A 24,062-nucleotide genomic window follows, 5' to 3' on the forward strand; every position below is an offset into this window, starting at 1 on the left:
TGTCCCCTAGTTTTTGTAACTTTTGACAGAATGAAAAATTGATCCAATTGTACCCGTTCTACTCTACTCAAGATTCTGTAGCCTTCAATCATATCTTGCCTCAGTAGTCTCTTTTCCAAGCTGAAGTTTTTTTTAAGTTTTTTTTAGTTTTTCTTCATATGAGAGGAGTTCCATCCCCTTTATCATCTTGGTCTCTTGGCCTCTTAAGGAGCCACAACCAGCCCTGCATTGAATCCATGGGTCTGTCAGGGAGAGACTTAGGCCACACAGGCCCTTCCCAAACAACATCTTACCCTTAAAGGGTAGCCGACTCAGAGTGGCCTTAGATGCTGAGTACACAATCCACTGCAGAATCCAGTGCATTCTGTGGGCTGAGATAGAGAAGACCAAGACCTTACTCATAACCTGAAATATCAGAGTGTGTCCACTACATAATCCTCCCCCCAATAACAAACTGGGGTAAGTTTAGAGCAGGAAGGTATGGCAAGTGCAAGTCACAAATGAGGCTGTCACCGCTGCTTTCAGCCCCAATACTAGCACTTCAAACTGCCTTTCAACCTGCGGTTGTGCACATCCTTGAAATCCACCTGGCCCTCACTGGGTAGGGAAGTCCAGCAGGCAACTTGCGCTTCCAAGGAATCTATCACAGGCAAAACAAATGCCTGAGCCAATGCGTACAATTTAGTTATGGTCCATATCACACGCAAGGAGCCCTCCAGGACATCCCAGTACTCTGTTAGCATCATGGTAATGTCTGGATGAGAAAGGAAGCAGGTAGACTGTGGCTTATTGCTGCTCATGACCGTTCACTGAACAGCAGCACTCTGAGGAGAATTTAAGTGCAGAATCCATAAGGATTCTGCAATAACCTTCCGCAAGGTTGCTGGTATTCACCCTGGTCCATGAGCATCAGGGATTCCTGATTCTGAAGCACCTGCTGGGGACTCAGCATCCTCCAGGAGCGAGGAATCCTTGTAGGGAAATAAGGGCATTGAATCTGACCCCAGTCATTCCAGTCGCTCTCTGGCTGGACCTCTGCAGCCCTGGAAGGATGAACAGCCTGAGAGGAAAGTGAAACCTCTTGAGAAACAGAAGCAGAACCAGATGAACCCCGGTAACCCATTTACGCTTCAATCAGGAGCCACACAAAAGCAGGGGTAAAGCCCAATGGGGGTAGACAAGCATTAACACCCCCCCACACACCCTTTGCGCACCTCATAACATAAGAATTGCTACACTGGGACAGATTGAAGGTCCATCAAACACAGTGTCCTGTTTCCAACAGTGGCCAATTCAAGTCCCAAGGACCTAGCTAGATCCCAAGTAGTAAAACAGATTTTATGCTCCTTATCCAAGGAATAAGCAGTGGATTTCTCCAAGCCATATCAATAATGGCCTATGGCCTTCTCTTTTAGGAAATTATCCAAACCTTTTTAAAACCCTATTATGCTAACTGATTTAATCACATTCTTTGACAACGAGGTTCCTGCACTTTGCCAAAAGCAGTAAGTCACTATTCAACTTCTCAAGGGAAGGGGGGGCCTGTGACTCAGAGGCCCTAAAATGGCCAGAGGGAGCTAACTGCATGGAGCCTTCTCTCCACCCCCTCCCCCAACATCCCCTAGCACATACAGCATGGACTCATCAAATGGCTTTCCAGTTCAAATCTGGCACAAACTAGATGCCAAATGACCCGAGTCCATATTTTTTTATTTTGAACAAAATCAAGAAGTTTTTGAGGCAAATAGAAGCTTTTAAGTTGGGACTGAAAATCCAAGATGGCTACTACAGTTGCACAAGTGCACCATAAAACTAAATGAGGCAGTGAGGTGAAAACACCAGATCATGGGGGAAGGGGTTTTTGGAGGTGGGGAACCTAAAAGTGTGCCCCAGAAACCCACAAAACTGGGAATGAGACACCCCTCCCCCCGATGTCTCTCATAGACAATAAAAGCTCAGTACTCACACTGCAGCTAGTGCTATACCTCCCTCAGCCCTTAGGCAAGATGGAAAGTAGTGAAGACTTACTGCTTCAGGCAAGCTGGAAAGTGGTGAAGACATGCATAAAAAATAGACACAAAAACAAAAACCAAACGCTGCTACTTACTTGGATATGGAAAACCCAACTCCCAACCCCCATAAGAACATAATAGTCATACATTCAAAGTCCAATTTAATCACACCTTTATTTATCAACAGGCTTTTGATCCCATATGAATCTTCACGATCACTTCATTCATCACAACATCATCTTCTAAGTCCCTTCTGTTCGACAATTATTTTACGATACAACATGCAAGACCATTTATTCGGTTGTTGCACCCACTTTGTGGAACGCCTTACCTTTGGACCTGAGACAGGAGACCAACTCCAGCAAATTCAAATTCAGTTTCAAAACCTCTCTCTTTAAAGATGTCTAAGAGATTTATAGCCAAGATTAAACGCATTTGAACTCAGACAAAGGCCACATATCAGACAATTCCCTTCTCCCCTTTGTTCTTCCTATTCCCTCTCCTTTTTATTTTTATGAAATGCATCCCATCCATTTCCCTTTTGTAGCATGTATCTTCAGTTATTTCTTGTAATTTATGTTATTTCCCCATTTTTATTTATATTTAAAATTTTGTACAATATACACCGCTTTGGTAATTAAAGCGGTATATCAAGTTTAAATAAACTTAAAACAATGGTCCATTGGGTTAGAGCCCGAATCCCTGGATCCCAAAGCAACTCACTCTTCTTCAGCACATGATAAAAGTCCAAGGGACCGACACAGGTGCCAAAGAGATACTGCTCAACCCCAAAAATGTCCACAGACAACAAGGGATGAGCAGTGCTACAAAGGGAATGATTCCCAAGCTATTTCAATGTTAGTGCAGGCTGGCCAAGTAGGTGCCCTGAAACAGGGGATGCCGCCTGCCCCCACCCCAGCTGCAGACAGCAACTGAGAGCATTTGTATTTCCACCAAAGCAGAGCTGCTCCAAGAATTCTAAACTGCTCCTAGGTACCAGAAAGCCTCTGAAAGTGGTAAAAAAAAAAAAAAGACACCTTTAACTCACATGTAGAAGGATGAACTGAGGAGCACATAGCAGTGTCAGAGAAGGAGGAGCAGACAAATGCAAATGATGCCTTCTACACAAACTTGTGAGTAGAGGTGCACAACCCACTGGTAAAGACTCATATGCCTTTTGCACTAGAAGTCAGACTTACCAGCTTGTAGTTCCCTACCTCTTCATTACTTCTGTTTTTGTGGAGAGGGACCACATCCGCCTTTCTCCAGTCCTCTGGTATCATTCCTGACTCTAGAGAAGCATTGAAAGGTTCAGCCAGTGGAGATGCCAGAACTTCCTTAAGTTTCTTTAGTACCATTGAATGTAAGCCATCCAACCCCATCCCTTCTGGTGCCATATCCTTTCCCACCAGATTCTTTCCAGCGGTCTTCCCTCATTTTTATATTGCCTTCTGGTCACATATTTGCCTCAAAGAACCTTATTCTCCTCACAGCAGCAGTTATTAGTCATTCCCTCATTTAGACAACTTTTTCTGGACTTCCATAGGAATTCTTCATTCTGTGTTATGGCTCCTACTCTCTGGAATTCTTTGCCTTTTTACCTTCGTTCAGAGAAATCATTTGTAACCTTCAAGGCATACTACTTCTCTCTGGCCTTTAGCTCTTAACTTACTTTCTCTTAGAACATAAGCATTGCCTCTGCCGGGTCAGACCAGGGGTCCATCGTGCTCGGCAGTCCACTCCCGCGGTGGCCCCCCAGGTCCATGACCTGTAAGTGTTCCCTACTTAACCTAAAACGTCCATACCCTGTTCGCTTAATGTCCTGTAAGGTAAACCTCTATCTGTACCCTGTTATCCCCTTCGCTTCCAGGAAGTCATCCAGTCCCTTTTTGAACCCCGGAATTGTACTCTGTCTTATCACCTCTCCGGGAAGCGCGTTTCAGGTGTCTTCCACCCGTTGAGTGAAGAAGAACTTCCTTGCATTCGTTATGAATCTGTCTCCTCTCAGTTTTTCTGAATGACCTCTTGTTTATGTTGTCCCCGCTAGTCTAAAGAATCTGTCCCTCTCCACCTTCTCTATGCCTTTCATGATTTTATAAGTCTCTATCATGTCCCCTCTCAGTCTCCAGGGTAAAGAGCCCCAGCTTGTTCAACCGTTTGGCATATGAAAGGTTCTCCATGTCCTTTTATCATCCTCGTTGCTCTCCTCTGGACCCTCTTGAGTATTGCCATGTCCTTCTTGAGGTATGGCAACCAGTATTGGACGTAGTATTCCAGATGTGGGCACACCATTGCTCGATACAGTGGCAGGATAACTTCCTTCGTTCTGGTAGTGATACCTTTTTTGATAATGCCCAACATTCTGCTCACTTTCTTTGAGGCCGCTGCACATTGCGCCGCCGGCTTCATTGTTATCCACCAATACCTCCAGATCTTTTTCTTGGTTGCCTTCCCCCAGTATCCTCCCCCTCCCATCGCATAGCTGTACATGGAGTTCCCCTTCCCTATGTGCAAGACCTTACATTTCTCCACATTGAAGCTCATCTGCCATCTTTTTGCCCACTCACTCAGTTTGTTCAGGTCGCTCTGCAGTTCTTTGCATTCCTCAACAGTTCTGACCCTGCTGGAGAGTTTTGTGCCATCTGCAAACTTGATAACTTCACACTTCATCCACGTTTCCAGATCATTAATAAATATATTGAACAGCAGCGGTCCCAGCACTGACCCTTGCGGAACACCACTCGTGACCCCTATCCAGTCAGAGTAGTGCCCCTTTACTCCTACCCTCTGCTTCCTGTTCGCCAGCCAATTTTTGATCTATCTGTGCACATCCCCTTCCACCCCGTGACTCCACAGTTTCTTCAGTAGGCGTTCATGGGGTATGTACACATTGTAATTTTGGTTCTAGGAAGGGTACACACCTTGCAAACGGTACTGAAGGAGGCAAGTTAGCTCAGGCAGGAATATTTAGACAGGGACATAACATACTTAAGGTATGGAGGGCTATGTACGTCAATGCCCACAGTTTGAGCAACAAGATTCTAGAATTAGAGACGGAAATAAGGAACGCCAACCTAGATGTGGTGGCGATATCCGAGACCTGGCTCACGGACTCCCATGGATGGGACATGGTCATACCGGGTTACAACTTACTCCGTCGGGATAGAGAGGGCAAAATGGGAGGAGGGGTAGCTCTTTATACTAAAGAAGACATTAAAGTTACAAGAATTGCGGATGTCAGGTACACCGGGGAATCCCTCTGGGTGAATTTGGCCAGGGGGAAGGACAAATGCCTGTATCTTGGCATAATATACAGACCTCCAAGACAACAGGATGACCTAGATATTGAATTAATCGAAGACATAGAGAATATCACTCTTCGTGGGGACACAGTATTATTAGGAGACTTCAATATGCCTGATGTGAATTGGAACAATCTTACCTCTGCAACCGGCAGCAGCAGAAGGCTATTAAACTCTATAAAGGGAGCAAGACTCAGGCAAATGGTACTGGAGCCCACTAGAGATCAGGCGATACTGGATCTGATACTTACCAACGGAGAAAGCATCATGGAGGTCTCGGTAGGAGACACGTTGGCTTCCAGTGACCACAACATGATATGGTTCAACCTCAGGAAAGGTTTCACTAAATCAACCACACTAACCAAGGTCCTCAACTTTAAGGACACAAACTTCGAAAGCATGGGAGACTTCGTCCATCAGGCGCTGCAAAACTAAGTAGAAACAGACAATGTAGAGGTAATGTGGTCAACTCTGAAAACAACCATACACGAAGCAACCAACCGTTATATAAAATCAGTTAGTAAACGGCGCAGAAACAATAAACCACAATGGTTCTCTGCGGAGATCTCAGACCTCATAAAAAAGAAGAAAAGAGCATTCATCTCCTACAAACAATCAGGTAAGCAGGAATCTAGGGAAGACTATCTGGCCAAGTCAAAAGCGGTCAAAACAGCAGTCAGAGAGGCCAGATTTCAAATGGAAGAGAATCTAGTGAAGAACATCAAAAAGAGCGATAAATCCTTCTTCAGGTATATTAGTGACAGAAACAGAAACACAGGTGGGATAGTACGCCTTAAGAAACCTGACGGGAACTATGTAGAATCGGACTCCGATAAAGCCAAAATCTTAAATGAATACTTCTGCTCAGTCTTCACTTCCAAGGCGTTGGGGTCCGGCCCTCAGCTGCAGACAAGGGAAAGCATGGAAGACCCATTTCAAAATTTCGTGTTTACGCCCAGCAGTGTCTACTATGAGCTATCAAGACTCAAAGTGAACAAAGCACTGGGACCAGACAAACTACACCCCAGGGTGCTCAGGGAATTGAGTGATGTCCTGGCAGAACCGTTATCCGCACTCTTCAATCTTTCCCTAAGTAATGGAAGAGTCCCGTTGGACTGGAAAACGGCTAACGTCATCCCGCTCCACAAAAAGGGATGCAAGACGGAGGCTGCGAACTACAGACTAACATCGATAGTGAGCAAACTCTAATCAAACGTCAATTGGACACGATCCTGTCCGAGGAATATCTAAGAGATCCCCATCAACACGGATTTACAAAGGGAAGGTCCTGCCAATCCAATCTGATCAGCTTCTTTGACTGGGTAACAAGAAAGCTGGATAAGGGGGAATCCCTAGACATCGTGTACTTGGATTTCAGCAAAGCATTTGACAGCGTCCCACACCGCAGGTTATTGAACAAGATGAGTTTGATGGGATTAGGCGACACATTAACTGCATGGGTTAAGGACTGGCTTAGTGGTAGACTTCAAAGGGTGGTAGTAAACGGCACCCCCTCAGAAACAACGGAGGTGATCAGCGGAGTGCCGCAGGGCTCGGTCTTGGGCCCGATCCTATTCAACATCTTCGTAAGTGACTTGGCTAAGGGTCTTCGAGGTAAAATTACGTTATTCGCCGATGATGCCAAACTATGCAACATAGTGGGCGAGAGCACAACAGACAAAAGCACATTGCCTGACAAAGGCTCAATATCCGACAGTATGACACATGACCTGCTCCTACTGGAGCATTGGTCAAGGACCTGGCAACTAAGTTTCAATGCCAAAAAATGCAAGGTCATGCACCTTGGCAGCAAAAATCCATGCACGCCTTACACCCTGAATGGTGAGACCCTATCAAGGACTGTAGCAGAACGAGACTTGGGGGTGATCATTAGTGACGACATGAAGTCTGCCAATCAAGTGGAGAAAGCTTCATCCAAAGCTAGACAAATCATGGGTTGTATCCGAGGAGCTTCGTCAGCCGTAAACCCGAGGTCATAATGCCTTTGTACAGATCCATGGTGAGACCCCATCTGGAATACTGTGTACAATTCTGGAGGCCACATTACCACAAAGATGTGCGGAGAGTTGAGTCGATTCAGAGAATGGCCACCCGGATGGTCTCAGGACTCAAGGATCTCCCGTATGGGGAACGGCTGGATAAGTTCATCTATATTCACTCGAGGAACGCAGAGAGAGGGGGGACATGATCGAGACGTTCAAATATGTAACGGGCCATATCCAGGTGGAAGAAGATATCTTTTTTCTAAAAGGTCCCATGGCAACAAGAGGGCATCTGTTCAAACTCAGGGGTGGGAAATTTCATGGTGACACCAGAAAATATTTATTCACCAAAAGAGTGGTTGATCGCTGGAATAGTCTTCTACTGGAGGTGATTGAGGCCAGCAGCGTGTCAGATTTTAAGAAAAAAATGGGATTGGAACGTGGGATCTCTTCAAGGAGGGAGTTAGGGGGTGAGACATTGGTATGGGCAGAATAGATGGGTCTTGGCCCTTTTCTGCCGTCAGTTTCTATGTTTCTACCTTGTCGAAGGTTTTTTGGAAATCTAGATATATGATATCTACGGTGTCACCTTGGTCCAATTATTTACTTATCCCCTCAAAGAAATGCAGTAGATTCGACTGGCATGATCGTCCTTTACAGAAACCATGCTGGCTTGTTCTCATCAGATTATTTTTTTCTATGTGCTCATTGATACCTTCCCTGATCAGCGATTCAGCCATCTTCCCCGGAACTGAGGTTAAGCTCACCGGTCTGTAGTTCCCCGGGTCGCCTCTCGATCCTTTTTTGAAGATCGGTGTGACATTCGCTATCTTCCAGTCCTCCGGGATTACCCCTGTTCTCAAGGATAGGTTGCAAATATGCCACAGTAATTCTTGATGGCTACTTTTCTTCTGTGTGGGCAGATTTAAATTCTTTGTTCCCTCCCTTACCACATTGTTCATCCCTTTGCCCATCCTTTTTATTTTTATTGTCATCCCCGATTCCCTCTTTCCCCATTTCTCAATTATTTTCCTTTACGTTTGTCTTCTTTCTGCTCTTACCCTATTTAATGTTCTTGGGTTGTTTTTGTTTGGTTTTTTTTAATTGTAAACCGCTTAGATTGCCTTCTGGTTTTATATTTGCGGTATATTAAATAAACTGAACTTAAACTTAAACCCTGAGTTTAGCTAGCTCCTCACAAATATAGTCCTTTGAAAATTGTTCTGGGTCTACCATACCTCCATGTCTATTTGTGATTGAGTTCTGCTTTCCTGCTCCTGGCCCTTTAGCTGTGAACACAGAACAAATTTATTAAGCAATTCAGCTTTATTTTTATTAGCTTCTACATATTTCTCTCCTTCACCTTTGAGTCTCAGAACAGCAGTATTGAACTTCCTCCTATCACTAACATCTAAAAAAATGTCTTGTCCCTCTATTTACCATGTCTGCTATTTTTTCTTCCAGTTGCATCTTTGTTTTCCAGCTTAACTTTTCCAGGTATTTTTGCCCGTCTTCCTCTTTCTGCAATCTTTTATAGTTTATAAAAGGATAACCTCTTTTTCTTTATCCTTTCAGCTACTGCTTATGAAAAACAAAATGGCCTTCTTTTCCTCTTACTTTTACTTTCTTTCCTTCTTCTGCTTCCTCGGCACCCTTCCTGGGAGTGAGGTGGTAAAACTTTGTTTTTTTTCTATTTATTTACACATCTTCTTGGATCATATCCCAGCAATCTTCCATGGAAAATAAATGTGAAATGCAAGAAAAACAACCACTATGCTCCCAAACAGGATACCTAGGCAGATTAACCAAAGAAACCCATGGAACAGCAAACTGCAAAAAGCAGGGGCATGCATCACAAAAGAGAATATCACTGAGCAACTCTGATAACACATGGCAAAGCTGTAGTCACAAAATTAGCACTGGTCTTCTTGAGAATCCTCCTGAAGACCTGATGTCACTTGGATATGGAGAAGAACCCAGCTCGTAACCCCCATAAGAACATAACAGCCACACTGGATCAGACCAATGGTACCCTGTTTTCACAGTGACCAATCCAGGTCACAGTACCTGGCAGAAACCCAATTAGTAGCAACATTCCATGCTAAATCCCCAATCTGGCCAAGGTCTGGACTTCAGTGGCAGGTTCAAAATGCTAAAACACAGTCTGCTGACAAAACGGCCACCTTTCTTGACAAAATTTGAACCTCCACAGCAGAAACGATGACCTCCCAAAACACTGAGCACCCAAATTCAGCAGCTTCATGGACTTCCTTGAATTTATCAAACACGGAAACTACATTCCATCATTTGTGGCACTTTATTTATTTTTTAAATAATCTACTACTATTACTACGTCCTATCATTTCTATAGCGCTACTAGACGTAAGCAGTGCTGTACATAATATAAGTAGGTACTTTCTCTGTCTCTAGCAGGCTCACAAGATGCTAGGAAGTATTTTAAAAAGGAATGGTTAACACCAAGAATGTTATAATGCCTCTGTATTGCTTCATGGTATGAACTCAATTCTGGTGTGAACTCATGGTGTGTTCAATTCTGGTTGCCTTATCTGAAAAAGATATAGCGGAACTAGAAACATTTCAAAGAAGAGCTCTCTCTCTCCCTCATTATGAAAATGAGAACTGTTGTAAAACAAAATATAAGCCACAAGGCACAGTGAAATTGCAATTACCTTGGCAAAAACAATATAGAAGCATTATATCCATAATTTCATACATGACTGATAGAGACATGGAGAACATTAAAGAAGGCAAGAAGTGGAAGAAAGATCTGGAAATTTTCCCTTTTAAAGTGACATGTCTCTGAAAAACAGTTTCAAGGACTAATTTGATAATGCAATTAAGTAAGAAATTAGCTTTCCTTACATTGGTTGGGAATCCAAATGAACGAAGCCCGGCAATAAGTAGGCTAATGTTTTTCCAGTGCCAGTCTGTGCAATGCCAATGAGATCAAGTCCTTGAAGTATGATAGGCCAGGCCTGTGACTAAAAAGAAAAACCTGAACACTAGACATGAAACACAAAAACTCTAGGATCTTAAATTAGAATTAAATAAATCATACCTGAATTGGTGTAGGTTTCAGAAAACCAACTTTCCTGATGGTATCCATAATTTCAGGAAAACATTGAAATGCTTCTTCAAAAACAACAGTTGGATTAGGAATGGCTCTCTTCTCACCTTCTTTGAGGTCATTACAAATTATGTTATTGGATTCTTTCCTATAATAAAATCATTAACATTAAAACTACAATTAAAGCTGAAATTCTAACTAAATCAAGAATTTAAAAGTATGCTGAAAAGATTTTATTTTGTCAAGCATTTGATGTTTTGGAGGAGGGTGGAGTGAAGATTTACTGGTGTTTCTGCAATAAGCTATGGATGGATGTTTTTGAGGTTAAGTTCTTGGTATGAATAGAAACATAGAAACATGATGGCAGATAGTCTGCCCATCCGCAGTAACCATTCTCTCTCTCTCTCTCTGAGAGATTCCCACATGCCTATCCCAGGCCCTCTTGAATTCAGACACAGTTTCTGCCTCCACACCTCTTCTGGGAGACTGTTCCACACATCTACCACCCTTTCTGTAAAATAGTATTTCCTTAGATTACTCCAGAGCCTATCACCTCTTAACTTAATCCTATGCACTCTCATTGCAGTTTCCTTTCAAATGAAAGAGATTTGACTAATGTATAGGTAAACATCTCTTATCATATCTCGCCTCTCCCGCCTTTCCTCCAAAGTATACAGATTGAGATCTTTAAATCCACACACCATTTTAGTAGCCTTCCTCTAGACCGACTCCATCCTTTTTATCTCTTTTTGAAGGTGTGGCTTCCAGAATTGTACACAATATTCTAAATGATGTCTCACTAAAGTCTTATACAGGGGAACCAATACCTCCTTTTTCCTACTGGCCATACCTCTCCCTATGTAACTTAGCATCCTTCTAGCTTTTGCCGTCACCATTTCAACCTGTTTGGCCACCTTAAAATCATCACTTACAATCACACCCAAGTCCCATTCTTCTGTCATGCACATAAGTTCTTCACCCCCTAAACTGTACCATTCCCTTGGGTTTTTGCAGCCCAAATGCATTACCTTGCATTTCTTAGCACTAAATTTTAGCTGCCAAATTCCAGACCATTCTTCAAGCTTCGCCAGGTCTTTCGTCATATTATTCACACCATCCGGCGTGTCTATTCTATTGCAGATTTTGATATCATCTGCAGAGGCAAATCTTACACAACAATGAATTAGGTCTTTCCTATTTTAATATTGGACTTCTTTTCCTTTAAATTTTATGTTTTATTTTTTAACTGCTGTGATCTGGAAAAGCCATTTAATTAATTTAATTGCATTTAATTAATTTTCTAAAAATTTTATCAATCTCACCACGAGTTATGATAAAGCGATACTTTCTGGAAATTCTTAAAATACCTGAGAATTCTTTACCACCTCTTACAAGAGTATATTATTTGCCTACAAGAAATCAGGATCCTCAAAAGAAAGAAGATGATGGAAAACCACAGGAAGAACCCTTGGATGTTTCTACTTTACTGGAATAATCAAGACAGAGAATTGGCTATTTCAACCACTCTCTTATTGACTGTGGCTTTGGCCCCAGACAAGGATTGGATTCTTGAACTTTTCTTTAAAAATAGATCTAAGGACTTCCTGGGTTTCCACATTCAGATATTTCCTGATATCTCGAGAGAGACTCAGAAGAGAAGAAGGGAATTCTTAATGTTAAAACTAGGGGTGACTCAGATAGGGGGGTCTTTTCTTTCTTAGGTATCCCTGTAAATGTGTCATTAGATACCGTTCCTTAAAATATATATTTGTAGAATCAGCTCATTTGACTGCTTTCCTCTCTTTGAAATGTCTTGAGTGTGAAAAACCATCTCTACTTATGTAATAATTAGTTCTCTTTTCAGCAGCAGATTAAGTGATTTTCTTTGTTAAAATATTCTTTAATTCAATTACTCTTATCGTTAATCTTGGATCCTAATTTGAGGACTAGTGTGTGATTAAGTTAAGATGTTTATTTTTCTTCTTATATTTTGATTTATGTTCAAATATGTTTTATTGAGCTCAGCAAAAACAGCAAACAAGAAACAAACAAAGTACAAACAAGCTCAGCATTTTAGATAACAGAACCCATCCCCCACAGATCACTTCCCCCCAAGAAACTCCCCCCCCCCAATCCCCCCAGGGTCCTCCTTCCAAATACATCATACCCATAGAAAAACAGAAAAGGATCAGGCAAACCAAGTGCAACATAATGGGACAGAATACAAGGATTCAACAGTTCAGCAAGCGGCTTCGAGCCAGCGGAGTCATAGTTGTCCAAAACGGTTCCCAAGTGCGTTGAAAGGTATGGCCTGGGAGAAAGGAAAGGTCCAGCACATCCCTCCTTTCCCACTATATTTTGATTTATTTTCAGGATTGAAAGTAAATATTATTATGTTTTCTTGATCTCACTTTCTGTACAAGATGATATGCTTGATAATAATGTTTAAATTTTATAAATAAATATATATATTAAAAAAGAAGAAACATTTTACAATAATAATAATAATAATAATAACTTTATTTTTATATACCGCCAACAATCTTGCGACTTCTAGGCGGTTTACAATAAAGAGAAACTGAACAGACAGCTACTTACAGAGTATGGCAGTGTTCATCTGATAGTAACAGCATTAACAATAATAACAATAGGTTGTATACTGCAGGACCATGATGTACCATGTGGTTTACAATGGATTAGAAAATTCCATAAATTGAATGGAGCATTCATTGTTAGTGATTAGGGGTTAGCAGTTTACAAGATCAGATTTGGGTGGGATTGCGAAGGGGGCTATTGTTCTTGTTCGTTACCTAGGTATTTCGAGAACAGGAATGTTTTTAGGTGTTTCCTAAATTCTCCATAGTTGTTTGTGAGTGTGATTAGTTTTTCTAGGTCTTTGCCCCATAAGGCTGCTTGATACGATAGAAGTTGTTGATGGTATCTCTTATATTTGCATCCTCTAGCCGGTGGGGAGACGAATTTCAGATGTGCACTTCTTTCATGTCTGTTGGTTGGGAATGAGAAGAGGGCTGTTATGTATTTAGGGGCTAGACCAGATAATACCTTGAAGCATAGACATCCCAGCTTGAACTTCGTACGTGCCTCCATTGGCAGCCAGTGCAGGAGTCGGTAGGAAGGGGTTATGTGATCGGACTTCTTCAGCCCGAAAATCAGCCTGACTGCTGCATTTTGTATCAGTTGTAGTCTCTGCATTTGCTTTTGGGAGATTGCCAGATGGGTAATGTTGCAATAATCAAGGTGGCTTAGTATTAGGGATTGTACCAGGATTCTGAATGCTGACGCGTCGAAGTATGCTCTAATGGATCTGAGTTTCCATAGAGTAAAAAACCCTTTTTTGACTAGGGAGTCCACATGGTCTTTCATGGTTAGACCTTGGTCCAGTATTACCCCCAGAACTTTCATTGTTGGTTGAATGGGGTAGTTGAGATTGTTTATGCTTAGTGATTTTGTCGTGATATGTGTGTGTGGCGAGGCTATGAAGAATTTAGTTTTGTCTGAGTTAAGCTTCAGTTTGAATTCTGAGGTCCATTGTACCATCAGGTTTAGCGCTTCTGTTGCTGTGGGGGTGATTTCGGAGGGAGACGTATTAAACGGGATAATGATTGTGAAGTCATCCGCGTAGCTAAATACTTTTATACCCCTCTGGGCCAGTTGCGTGCCTAGTGAAGATATGTAGACGTTGAAGAGTAGTGGGGATAGTGGGGATCCCTGTGGGACGCCTGATGGGTTTCTCCATGTTTTAGAGAGGTTGCAGTTGAAGCGTACTTGATAGGTGCGGGTCGTAAGGAATCCTCGGAACCAGTCAAGTACCTCGCCTCCGATGCCTATTGCGTCTAAGCATTGTAACAATTTTTTGTGATCCACCAAGTCGAAGGCCGAGCTCATATCGAATTGCATGATTAAGGCATTATGGCCCTTGCTGAGTAAATTGCGTAAGTATTCTAGGATCGCTAAAATCACCGTTTCAGTGCTGAACAGAGGTCTGAAGCCAGATTGGGTTTCATGTAGTAGCGAGAACTGATCAAGGTAGTCCATCAATTGGGTGTGTACTAAACCTTCCATTATTTTTACGAAGAATGGGATGGATGCTACCGGTCTATAATTGGTTACTGATGTTAGGGATTGTTTATGGTTTTTCGGAATTGGGGTGATTATAATGTGACCGTTTTTCGTTAGGAATTTTCCTTTTTTGAAATTATTGGTCATATGATGCCACAGTGTTAGTTTAAAGTCTAAAGGGGCTGCTTTCATAATGTTGGGGGGACAGGGATCTAGAATGCAGTTTGATTTGGTATATTTGTTGTAGAGTTTTATGAAGTTATTCCATTCTGGTTCCTGAAAGGAGTTCCAAAACATATCCACTGGTATTTCGTTTTCATGTATGTTGGCTATTTGATGTTTATATGTGTTGTTTGTTGGACAATTGTTCCTTAGGCTCACAATTTTTGAGTCAAAGTGTTGTGCTAGATCGTCTGTTGATGGAAGTTTTGTGTCGTGCATGGATTGACTGTGGCGTGTGGTATCAAATAAATTTTTAACCAGGTTAAACAATTCATGAGTGTTGATTCCTTTTGAACTCGTGTCGGATGTATGTATTTTGGATGAGTAGAATGCTTTTCTTTTTTCTTTTATCAGTTGTTTGTAGTCCTTTATGTTTGATCTCCAATTGTTCCGGTCTGATATTTCTCCTGTTTTATTCCAGGTCCTTTCTAGTCGTCTTACTGATTGTTTCATTTTTAATAGTTCCGAGTCGAACCAATTATTATATTTATTTGAGCGGTATGTTCTGTTTCGTTTAGGGGCTATTTTATCTAAGATGGATGTGCTTGTTTTCGTCCACTGTTCCCAGAACTCGTCCCCTTCGTTTATCACCTTGCGCGATTCGTAATGTGCCCAGTATTCCTCTGGGTTGATGTGGCCCCTTGTGAGATGTTCTTTTTTTTTTATTTTTGGGTGAGTTTTTTCTTTTAGTTGGTTCCAGGTTAGGTTAAAGTAGTAGGTGAAATGATCGGACCAGATGTCGTGGTACCAGATGCCGTCAGATATTGAAATAGTGGGTTTTAGGATTTCTTTTGAGGACATAGCTACCAAGTCTAGCTGATGGCCTTTTTCATGAGTTTGTGTGGATGAAGGGAGATTGTAGTTGATTGATGATAGGAAGTTTTTAAAATCTTTTGTGTCAGGATTGTCCTCGTTCTCTAAGTGTAGGTTTACGTCTCCTGCTATAATATTGTAAGACGGGGTGATTGAGTTATGTAAAATGAATTCGTAGAAGTCCTCTCTGGCCCTTGACCAGCATTTTGGCGGGATATAGAATAGAGTAAAGGTGAGGTACTCTTTTAGATCCTTGTTACTAATTTTGCATGCTAGTGCTTCTAGTTGTTTGGTTATCTTGGAATCTACTAATTCAAGTTCAAGTTCTTCCTTGAAGATGATTGCCAGTCCTCCCCCTCTTCTATCTTCACGGTTTAACATTTGAATTTTGTAGTTATCTGGTATTAGGTCGTTTAGTATTGGGTCCTCTTCGGATAGTAGCCATGTTTCCGTTAGAAAGAGGCAGGCTAACTTCTTGTTGGTTATCCAATCTTTGATTAAGAAAGCTTTGTTCCTTACTGATCTAGTGTTGAGGTAAGCGCAGGGAAATGAGGTGGTTGTGATGGGTGTGGTGGGTGTCGTGATTTTGATGGGCTTTATTTCCCTTGTCCTTTTTTGAGGGTGCGGTGTGGTCTACTGTTACTTGTGATTGTTTTGATATGATTTACTCTTTCTTCCTGTTGGTTGGTTAGGAGCCTAATGGGTATGTCAGGGTAGTGAGCGGAGTGAAGTTTTGGATAGAGGGATATAACGTCTCTAACGTTATTGCTGAATAAATAGATTAATAGGATCAGTAAGAGCTTCATGTTTGCTGGTTTTTGTAATTCCTTCCTGTGTTAATTGTTGAGTCTTTGCCAATAATGCATTTACAGAAGATTGCAAATATATTATTGTGAGGTTGTGGGGGATTTGGGTTGTGGTAGCAGTCAGCTGTGTGTTCACCTGTGTCGGGCAGGGGGCGGAGCAGGGCTCCTACTCTCCTCTCCTTGATGCAGGAAACTGACAAAGGTAGTAATTTTGGTTTGGATTTAGCTCACTCCTTCAGTAGAAGCTCAAAGCATGTTGCTAAAGGGCTGTCAAGTAAGATCTGCCTCTTTGCAGACGATACCAAAATCTGCAATAGTGTAGACCAGTGTTTTTCAACCGCTGTTCCGCGGCACACTAGTGTGCCGCGAGATGTTGCCTGGTGTGCCGCAGGGCCGCCATCAGGGCAGTACTACCAGTCCTGCATTCAGGGGCCCGGAGCTGACAGGGGGCCCGGGCTCCCCCAGGGTCCTAGGCTGTGTTCTAAGGTAGGGGCGCCAGTAGCTCGCCAAGGCAAAGTGAGTCGATCACCCAGGACTCACTTTGTCTTGGCGATCTAATCTATCGAGCCGATAAGTCTTCTTCTCCCCGACGTCAATTCTGCAATCGGAGAGGAAGTTCGGGCCAGCCAATCGCTGCCTGGCTGGGCGGAACTTCCTCTCCGATTGCAGAATTGACGTCGGGGAGAGGAAGACTGATAGGCCCGAAGCAGGGAGAGCATGCGTCGGCGTCGGCTTTGGGGCCTGTTATCCATTGGTGGGTCCTGTTCCCCGATGGCAGCGGCAGTGGCAGTGGCTTGGGGAACGGCAGGGAGAAAGAAAGAAAGGGGGCAGGCAGGGAAACAGAAGGAAAGAAGAGAAACAGAAAAAAAGAAAGAAAGGTCAGGGAGAGAGGAAGAAAAAGTTGGGGGAGGGAATGAGGTGTGGAGGAGAGAAAGCATACAGGCTGATAGAAGGGAAGAAAGATTGGATGCACAGTCAGAAGAAGAAAGTGCAACCAGAAATCACCAGACAAGGTAGGAAAAATGATTTTATTTTAAATTTAGCAAAGTGGAGGCAGTATTACCACAGTTTTCAAAGGAATTTGCCCAAATAACTTAATAGTTAACTGGGTAAATTCCCAGAGATGAAAACTTCCCTTCACTTACTATGCACAGTTCTGAATTTATATCTGCTGTCTATATTTTACAATATGGTCACCTTTTATTAAACCGCAATAGTGGTTTTTAGCGCAGGGAGCCTATGAGCGTCAAGATTCCAGCCAGAATATCAGCTTTGTGTTCAGCCAAACAGGCCCAGGTTTCGCACTGAATAAAGTATTTTATAATTTTTCACTATTCTGTTTACTTAATATTTCATAATAAAGTAATTATAAAATACTTTCTTTGTGTTTATTTGATTCCTATTCAAGAGAATTACTTTATATATAGTCAATATAGGCACAGAGTTAAATTTTTTAACATTTTCTAATGGTGGTGTACCTCGTGATTTTTTTCATGAAACAAGTGTGCCTTTGCCCAAAAAAGGTTGAAAAACACTGGTGTAGACACCCCTGATGGTGTGAACAACATAAGGAAGGACCTAGCAAAGCTTGAAGAATGGTCTGAAATTTGGAAGCTAAGATTTAATGCTAAGAAATGCAAGGTCATGCATTTGGGCCACACAAACCAAAGGGAAAGGTACAGTTTAGGGGGTGAAGAACTTTTGTGCACAAAAGAGGAGCCAAACTTGTGTCTGATAACACTGCACAACAATTTTTTGGTTAAGTCTTGATTCCTGAAAAGTTTTTGGTGATTATGACAGGTACCAACTTGGTATGCTCAAATATGGTTTTGGTTTTACTGCATCACGTAAGAACTATGAGAAATAGACATTTTTATGTTTACTGACAATAAAATATATAGTCAAGTTTACGTTTCGCACAAGCGACTAAATGAAACAGAATTAAAAGTGTTTTGCTCCCGAGTTTCTTTTATATTCAGTGTCTGGTGCATCACGTTGTAGCATCCAACAATAGTCGGCAAGCATTGACGGATTCCAATTGCCCTGGTATCGTTTCTCCATCGTAGCTATGTCTTGATGAAACCTTTCACCGTGCTCGTCACTCACAGCACCGAGATTTGCGGGGAAGAAGTCCAAGTGTGAATGGAGGAAATGAATCTTGAGTGACATATTGCACTTCATTCTCTTGTATGCTTTGAGAAGTTTGTCTACCAGCTGAATGTAGTTTGGGGCTCTGTAATTGCCCAGAAAATTGTCAACAACGTCTTTCAAGGCTTTCCAGCCAATTTTTTCCGGCCCAACTAACAGATCTTCAAATCGCTTGTCACTCATAACATGTCTGATCTGGGGGCCAACAAAAATACCCTCTTTGATCTTGGCATCAGTTATTCTTGGGAACATCTGTCTTAAATAACGAAAACCTTCCCCTTCCTTGTTCATTGCTTTCACAAAATTCTTCATGAGTCCCAGTTTAATGTGAAGAGGAGGCAAAAATATCTTTGTCGGGTCAACAAGCGATTCATGTGCTACATTTTTCTGTCCTGGAACTAACTTTTTACGGAGTGGCCAGTTCTTTCTAGAATAGTGCGACTCTCTGTCTCGGCTGTCCCATTCGCAGATGAAACAGCAGTACTTTGTATAGCCAAGCTGCAGTCCTAGTAACAGAGCAACGACTTTGAGGTCTCCACAGATATTCCAGTTATACCTGGTATACTGGACATACTTTAGTAACATTTCCATATTCTCATATGTTTCTTTCATATGTGCTGCATAGCCAACAGGTACTGAAGGATAAACGTTGCCATTGTGCAACAGAACAGCTTTCAGGCTTAACATTGACGAATCAATGAAAAGACGCCACTCTTCCGGGTTGTGATCACAACCAAAGACCGAGAACAATCCTTCAATGTCACAACAGAAACAGAGACTGTCGACTTGTGCAAAAAATTTGGTTATATCATGATGCCGGTCTCGAAACACAGAAATTTTCGTACCTGGTGATAGCAAACACCATTCCTGCAGTCTCGAACCTAGCAGCTCAGCTTTTGCTTTTGACAGACCCAAATCTCTGACCAAATCGTTCAATTCGGACTGTGTTATCAGATGTGGATCGCCTGATGAGGATGGTTCAAAATCCGGGTCAATGTCACTGTTAGAACCCTGCACTGCAGTTTCTTCATCTGGTTCGTCTAAGGTCCAATCCTCTGGTGGTTTCGGAACTGGAAGACTGTCATCATGTGGCATGGGTCTCATTGCTGAAGGCAGATTAGGATATTCAATTGACTTCTTGTTTTTGGCAGAGAAACCAGACACATTAGTCAAACAGAAATAACAGTCCGTCACATGGTCTTTCTGTTCTCGCCATATCATCGGAACAGCAAATGGCATCGTCTTTCGAGTACCTCTGAGCCAGGCTCTCAGACTAACAGCACATGTCGCACAGCAAATGTGAGGCGCCCATTGCTTGTCTTGATCACCTATTTTGCAGCCAAAATACAGATGATAGGCTTTCTTTACAAGGGCAGTCATCGAACGTCTCTGAGGCGTAAGTGTATATTCCCCACAGATATAGCAGAATGTGTCGCGGCTGTTACGACACCGACGAGACATATTGCCCGACACCAAAACGTCTATAGCATCAAGCTTACTTACTGTTATATTGCTACAGCTACTATACTACTATACTTTACTATACTGATACTATATACACACACGGACTATCTATATTAACCAAATGAGCAGGATCGGTGTATGGAAGCCACCATTATAGCATGGTGAGACAGCGCAAGCTCGTTCAGACCTGCCCAGACATGCCCAGGATGTCATCTTCCATAAAACAGCTTCCAACCTGGCTAGATTTTATGCATGGACATACCCAGGCGGCACAAACCGTTGTTGATAAGACACTTATGGGAGAAAAAATTGTTTGCATCCAAATATAAGAAAAAATCACGACAAAATTGAAGATTTCTCTGAAATGGTACGTGATGGGTAATTTTTGATGTAATATTCATGATCAGCACCCAAAATTCTATAAGAAACACCCAGCAGTGTTCAGGAAGCAAAAACTTTGTTGTGCAGTGTAATATGTGATGATCTAATGGTGGCCAAACAGGTTGAAAAGGTAACAGCGAGAGCTAGAAGGATGCTAGGTTGCATAGGGAGATATATAGCCAGTAGGAAAAAGGAGGTATTAATGTCCCTGTATAAGACTCTGATGAGAACTCATTTAGAATATTGTATACAATTCTGGAAGCTGTCTGTACCTTCAAAAAGAGATAAAAAGGATGGAGTCGGTCCAGAAGAAGGCTACTAAAATGGTGTGTGGTCTTCATCATAAGGCGTATAGGGACAGACAAAGATCTTGTGCTGTGAATCCGAAGGGGCGTGCCCCTTTTGAGCCCAAGAGGAGCAGAGGGCAGGAGATTAATTTCTCATCAATATGGGAAAAAGAAAGGCAAAGATAGTGTCATCTTTGCCTTTATCAGGGCCAATGGACCACCATCTCCAGCCGTTAACATCGCCAGTGCTGGAAAATAAAGTAATTCCATCTCCTCTTACTGCCTCTCTCTCCTCAGGTGAACCGTCTCCGCCTCTTCAACCGGTTAAGAATTTAATAGGGAATCTTGATCCTGCTCCCGAAGAGCAGACAGTCTCACCTTCCGTACTAGTATCGGCACTAACTGTGAGTATGAATACACAACAAACAAATATAATGCCTGAGGGAATGAAAACTTTGATTCCTGTTCGAATGGTAATGGAGTCAAGCCAAGACTACCTAAGGACAAAGTAATTTCTTTAAACAATATCTGGTTGGTAGTTAACAGAATAAAGTACCATTACAACACTTTGTCAGTTTTCATTCGCCATAACAGTTAAAGTAAATGAACAACAAAATCAGATGTCATCACTTACTGCTAGACTTGATAAAGTAGATAATTCTGTAGATGTTTTACAAAAAACTGCTGTGTCTAATATTAAAGATAACTTGCTCTTGCATAATCAGATGGAAAAGATGGAGAATTTAGCAAGAGCAAGAAATCTTAGGTTTTTGAATTACCCTATATCACATTATTTGGCACCTTTAGAACTCCTGAAGGATGTTTTACAATATAATCACAGTGTTCACCCTAGAGCCTTTCAGCCGGGTGCTCCGCCCGACTAATTTAGATGACCGCCCGGCTGTCATCTCAGTCGCAAATCCTGCTGCTCAAATATTTTTTTTAAACACCCTCTCACCGGCTTGGGGATTCCCTAGGCACAGCCTGAAGAGTCACTGGAAGTTCAACATTTGACTCCCGCCTCAGCCTGACTTTTTTTCTACTGCATAGCGGCGCACAGACGGTGTACTGTGGCTTTGATCCCACAGCTGACTCTTTACACGTGGGATCCCACAGCCGACTCCTTACACTGGCATTCCTTGTGCTTTCAGCACGCAGGCCACCACACGCATCAGAGACCCCAGCGGACAGGCTTACGTGAGCCTACTTCGCTTGAGCAACTGGTGCAGAACATGTGCGGGCTACGCGAGAGTTTGCAACGTGTGCGCCAACGGGGAAATCCAGACATGTAGTGGCCATAACCCTACAGGAAGGCTATCCTTTATGTTATGTTCTGCTGACGTCTCTGCCCTGACCCAAATTCCCCTGCAGATTTACTTTGTAAAGTTCCCATTGCTGAAGCCCAGTCCCCCTCTCTCATAAATACTCAGAAGTGAATGGGCGCTTCCATTAACATTCCTTCCCTGGGTCTGCCTGGCAAGAAAGTCTGAGACTTTGCGGCTTGACTAGGCCCAGGCCCGCTCTGTACTGTTACCAATGAGCTTGGCTGAAAGCTGCTTGACGAGCTCGGGGATTCACTCCCACTGGCACTCGGAGCGGCAGTGCTCGATCTCCGTCTCCAGCCGGGAGCCCGACCTCTTGGAGGTCATGATGGCTGCGAGATGCACCGGGCCGGTGAGCTGCCGGGCTCCGGAGCCACTGCGGTAGAGTGCAGCTACAGGCGCAGGGAGGGAGCTGCGGGGGCCGAGACTGTCAGCCATGTAGCAGCCTAAGAGAGTCCGAGAGGGGCGAGTCAGAGGATTGAAAAGAGCACAGGAGCAGCAAGCCATGTACAAAGCCATGCTGTGAATCTGAACTTCAGCTGCAGTTTAAAAAAAGGATGTAATCTAAATGTAATTACGTTGAAAAACTGCTACTATGATTAACTATGTCTATAGCGCTACCAGACATACGCAGAGTTGTACAGAGTCACAAAGACAGTCCCTGCTCAAAGAGCTTACAATCTAGAGACAGACAAACAGGATATCGTGGATACTGTTAAGGGGAACGATTGCTGGCTGGGTTGGAGGGCAGAGGGAAAAGACGTGAGGCAGCCTGAGTATCCTGAACTCTGCCTGGCATGAGGAAGTAGAGCCATGGAGTTTCTGGTCTCGATGGGTCGCTATTTTCGCATGGGCACGCTGCTGAGCCGGCATAGTGTGCAGTCTCACCTACAGAGCTCCGAGGGCATGAGCCTAGTTGAATTTGTCTATCAGATGTTCTAGGCCTATGACTTCTACTACTTGCACCAGCACTATGACTGCCGGATCCAGATGGGTGGCTCCGACCAGCTGGGCAACATGACAGGCTATGAGTTCATCCAGAGGGTAACAAGGCAAGATGTCTACCAGTTCTTTGTTCGACAACAGGACTCCTGTGTAGAAAGACTTTTGAAACTTTTCACTTTTTGCCTCTTCACGAGATTGTGCACATCATGGACATGCACAAGAAAGAGCCAGAGAAGCGAGGGCCTCAGAAACGCCTTGAAGCAGAAGTAACCAAGCTTGTTCATGGCAAAAAGGGACTGGCATCTGCCAAGAAATGCACAACTGCACTCTACTACAACAGTATGGATGCACTGGAGGCAATGAGTGATCAGGAGCTGCAAGAGCTCTTCAGAGAAGCTCCATTCATAGAATTAATGCTTGAACCTGGAACGACAGTACTGCAGTGTTCTCCCTAGCATGTTTTAGCTGGGCGCTCCGCATCGAAGCCACACACCAATCCTCTTTCCCTGCCCCTACTCCAGGGGTGTCCAACCAGCGGCCCATCAAGGAGTTTTGTGCAGCCCAGCTTCTCCCTCAAGTAGGTAGTTTTCTGGCCGACTCCCTTGCTGCAGTTGTCTGCGGGCATCGTCGGCTCCTCGTGCGTGATCTGTGGTTGTGTCAGAAGCATTCCCTCTGATATCACAACGTCAGAGAATCGGCTTCTGAATCAGCTGTGAATCGTGTGCGAGGAGCCAACGACGCCTGCAAACGACTGCAGCAAGGGAGACGGCCAGAAAACTACCCACCAGAGGGTGGCAGAGAAGGAAGGGAACGTGTTCAGCACAGGTACGAATCACCAACGGCCATAAAATAAATGCTTCCAGCACAGCCACGGATTGTGGGAGGAGCCAGCCATTGCTGCCCGCAGCTTTCACCACAAAAACGATTGCAGCATGGGAGCTGACCTAAGGTAAATACCTGCTGGAGGGAGGCACAAAAGGGAGGGAGGGAGAAGGTCGTGCTGGGATTCGAGAGGGAGGGAGCACTTTGGACAAATGATGAAGGAAGGAGGGAGGGCGCATGAGCCATATGATTGAAGAATGGAGGGAGGGAGGGAACAGTAAGGGAGCAATTGAGTGTCAGAGGGAAAGAGATGGTTCACATGGAGAGATGGAGAGGAGAACTAGAGAGAGGAGGAGAGAGAGAATTA

The 24,062-nt window shown here is 43.2% G+C and overlaps 1 protein-coding gene across 4 annotated transcripts in view; it reads right to left on the bottom strand.

Moving 5' to 3' along the window:
- DDX43 (DEAD-box helicase 43) overlaps window positions 1-24,062 on the bottom strand; it is a 267,260-nt gene that overhangs the window by 146,276 nt on the left and 96,922 nt on the right. For all 4 annotated transcript variants that reach the window (XM_033935444.1, XM_033935443.1, XM_033935447.1 and 1 more), the window contains exons 6-7: window positions 10,397-10,553; window positions 10,201-10,319 (exon numbers count right to left, since the gene is read on the bottom strand). In XM_033935444.1, the coding sequence (XP_033791335.1) occupies window positions 10,201-10,319; window positions 10,397-10,553 (276 nt within the window). The remainder of the gene's footprint in view (window positions 1-10,200; window positions 10,320-10,396; window positions 10,554-24,062) is intronic.

The sequence above is a fragment of the Geotrypetes seraphini genome, chromosome 3, assembly GCF_902459505.1.
Source record: "Geotrypetes seraphini chromosome 3, aGeoSer1.1, whole genome shotgun sequence".
In the NCBI taxonomy this organism is placed as follows: domain Eukaryota; kingdom Metazoa; phylum Chordata; class Amphibia; order Gymnophiona; family Dermophiidae; genus Geotrypetes; species Geotrypetes seraphini.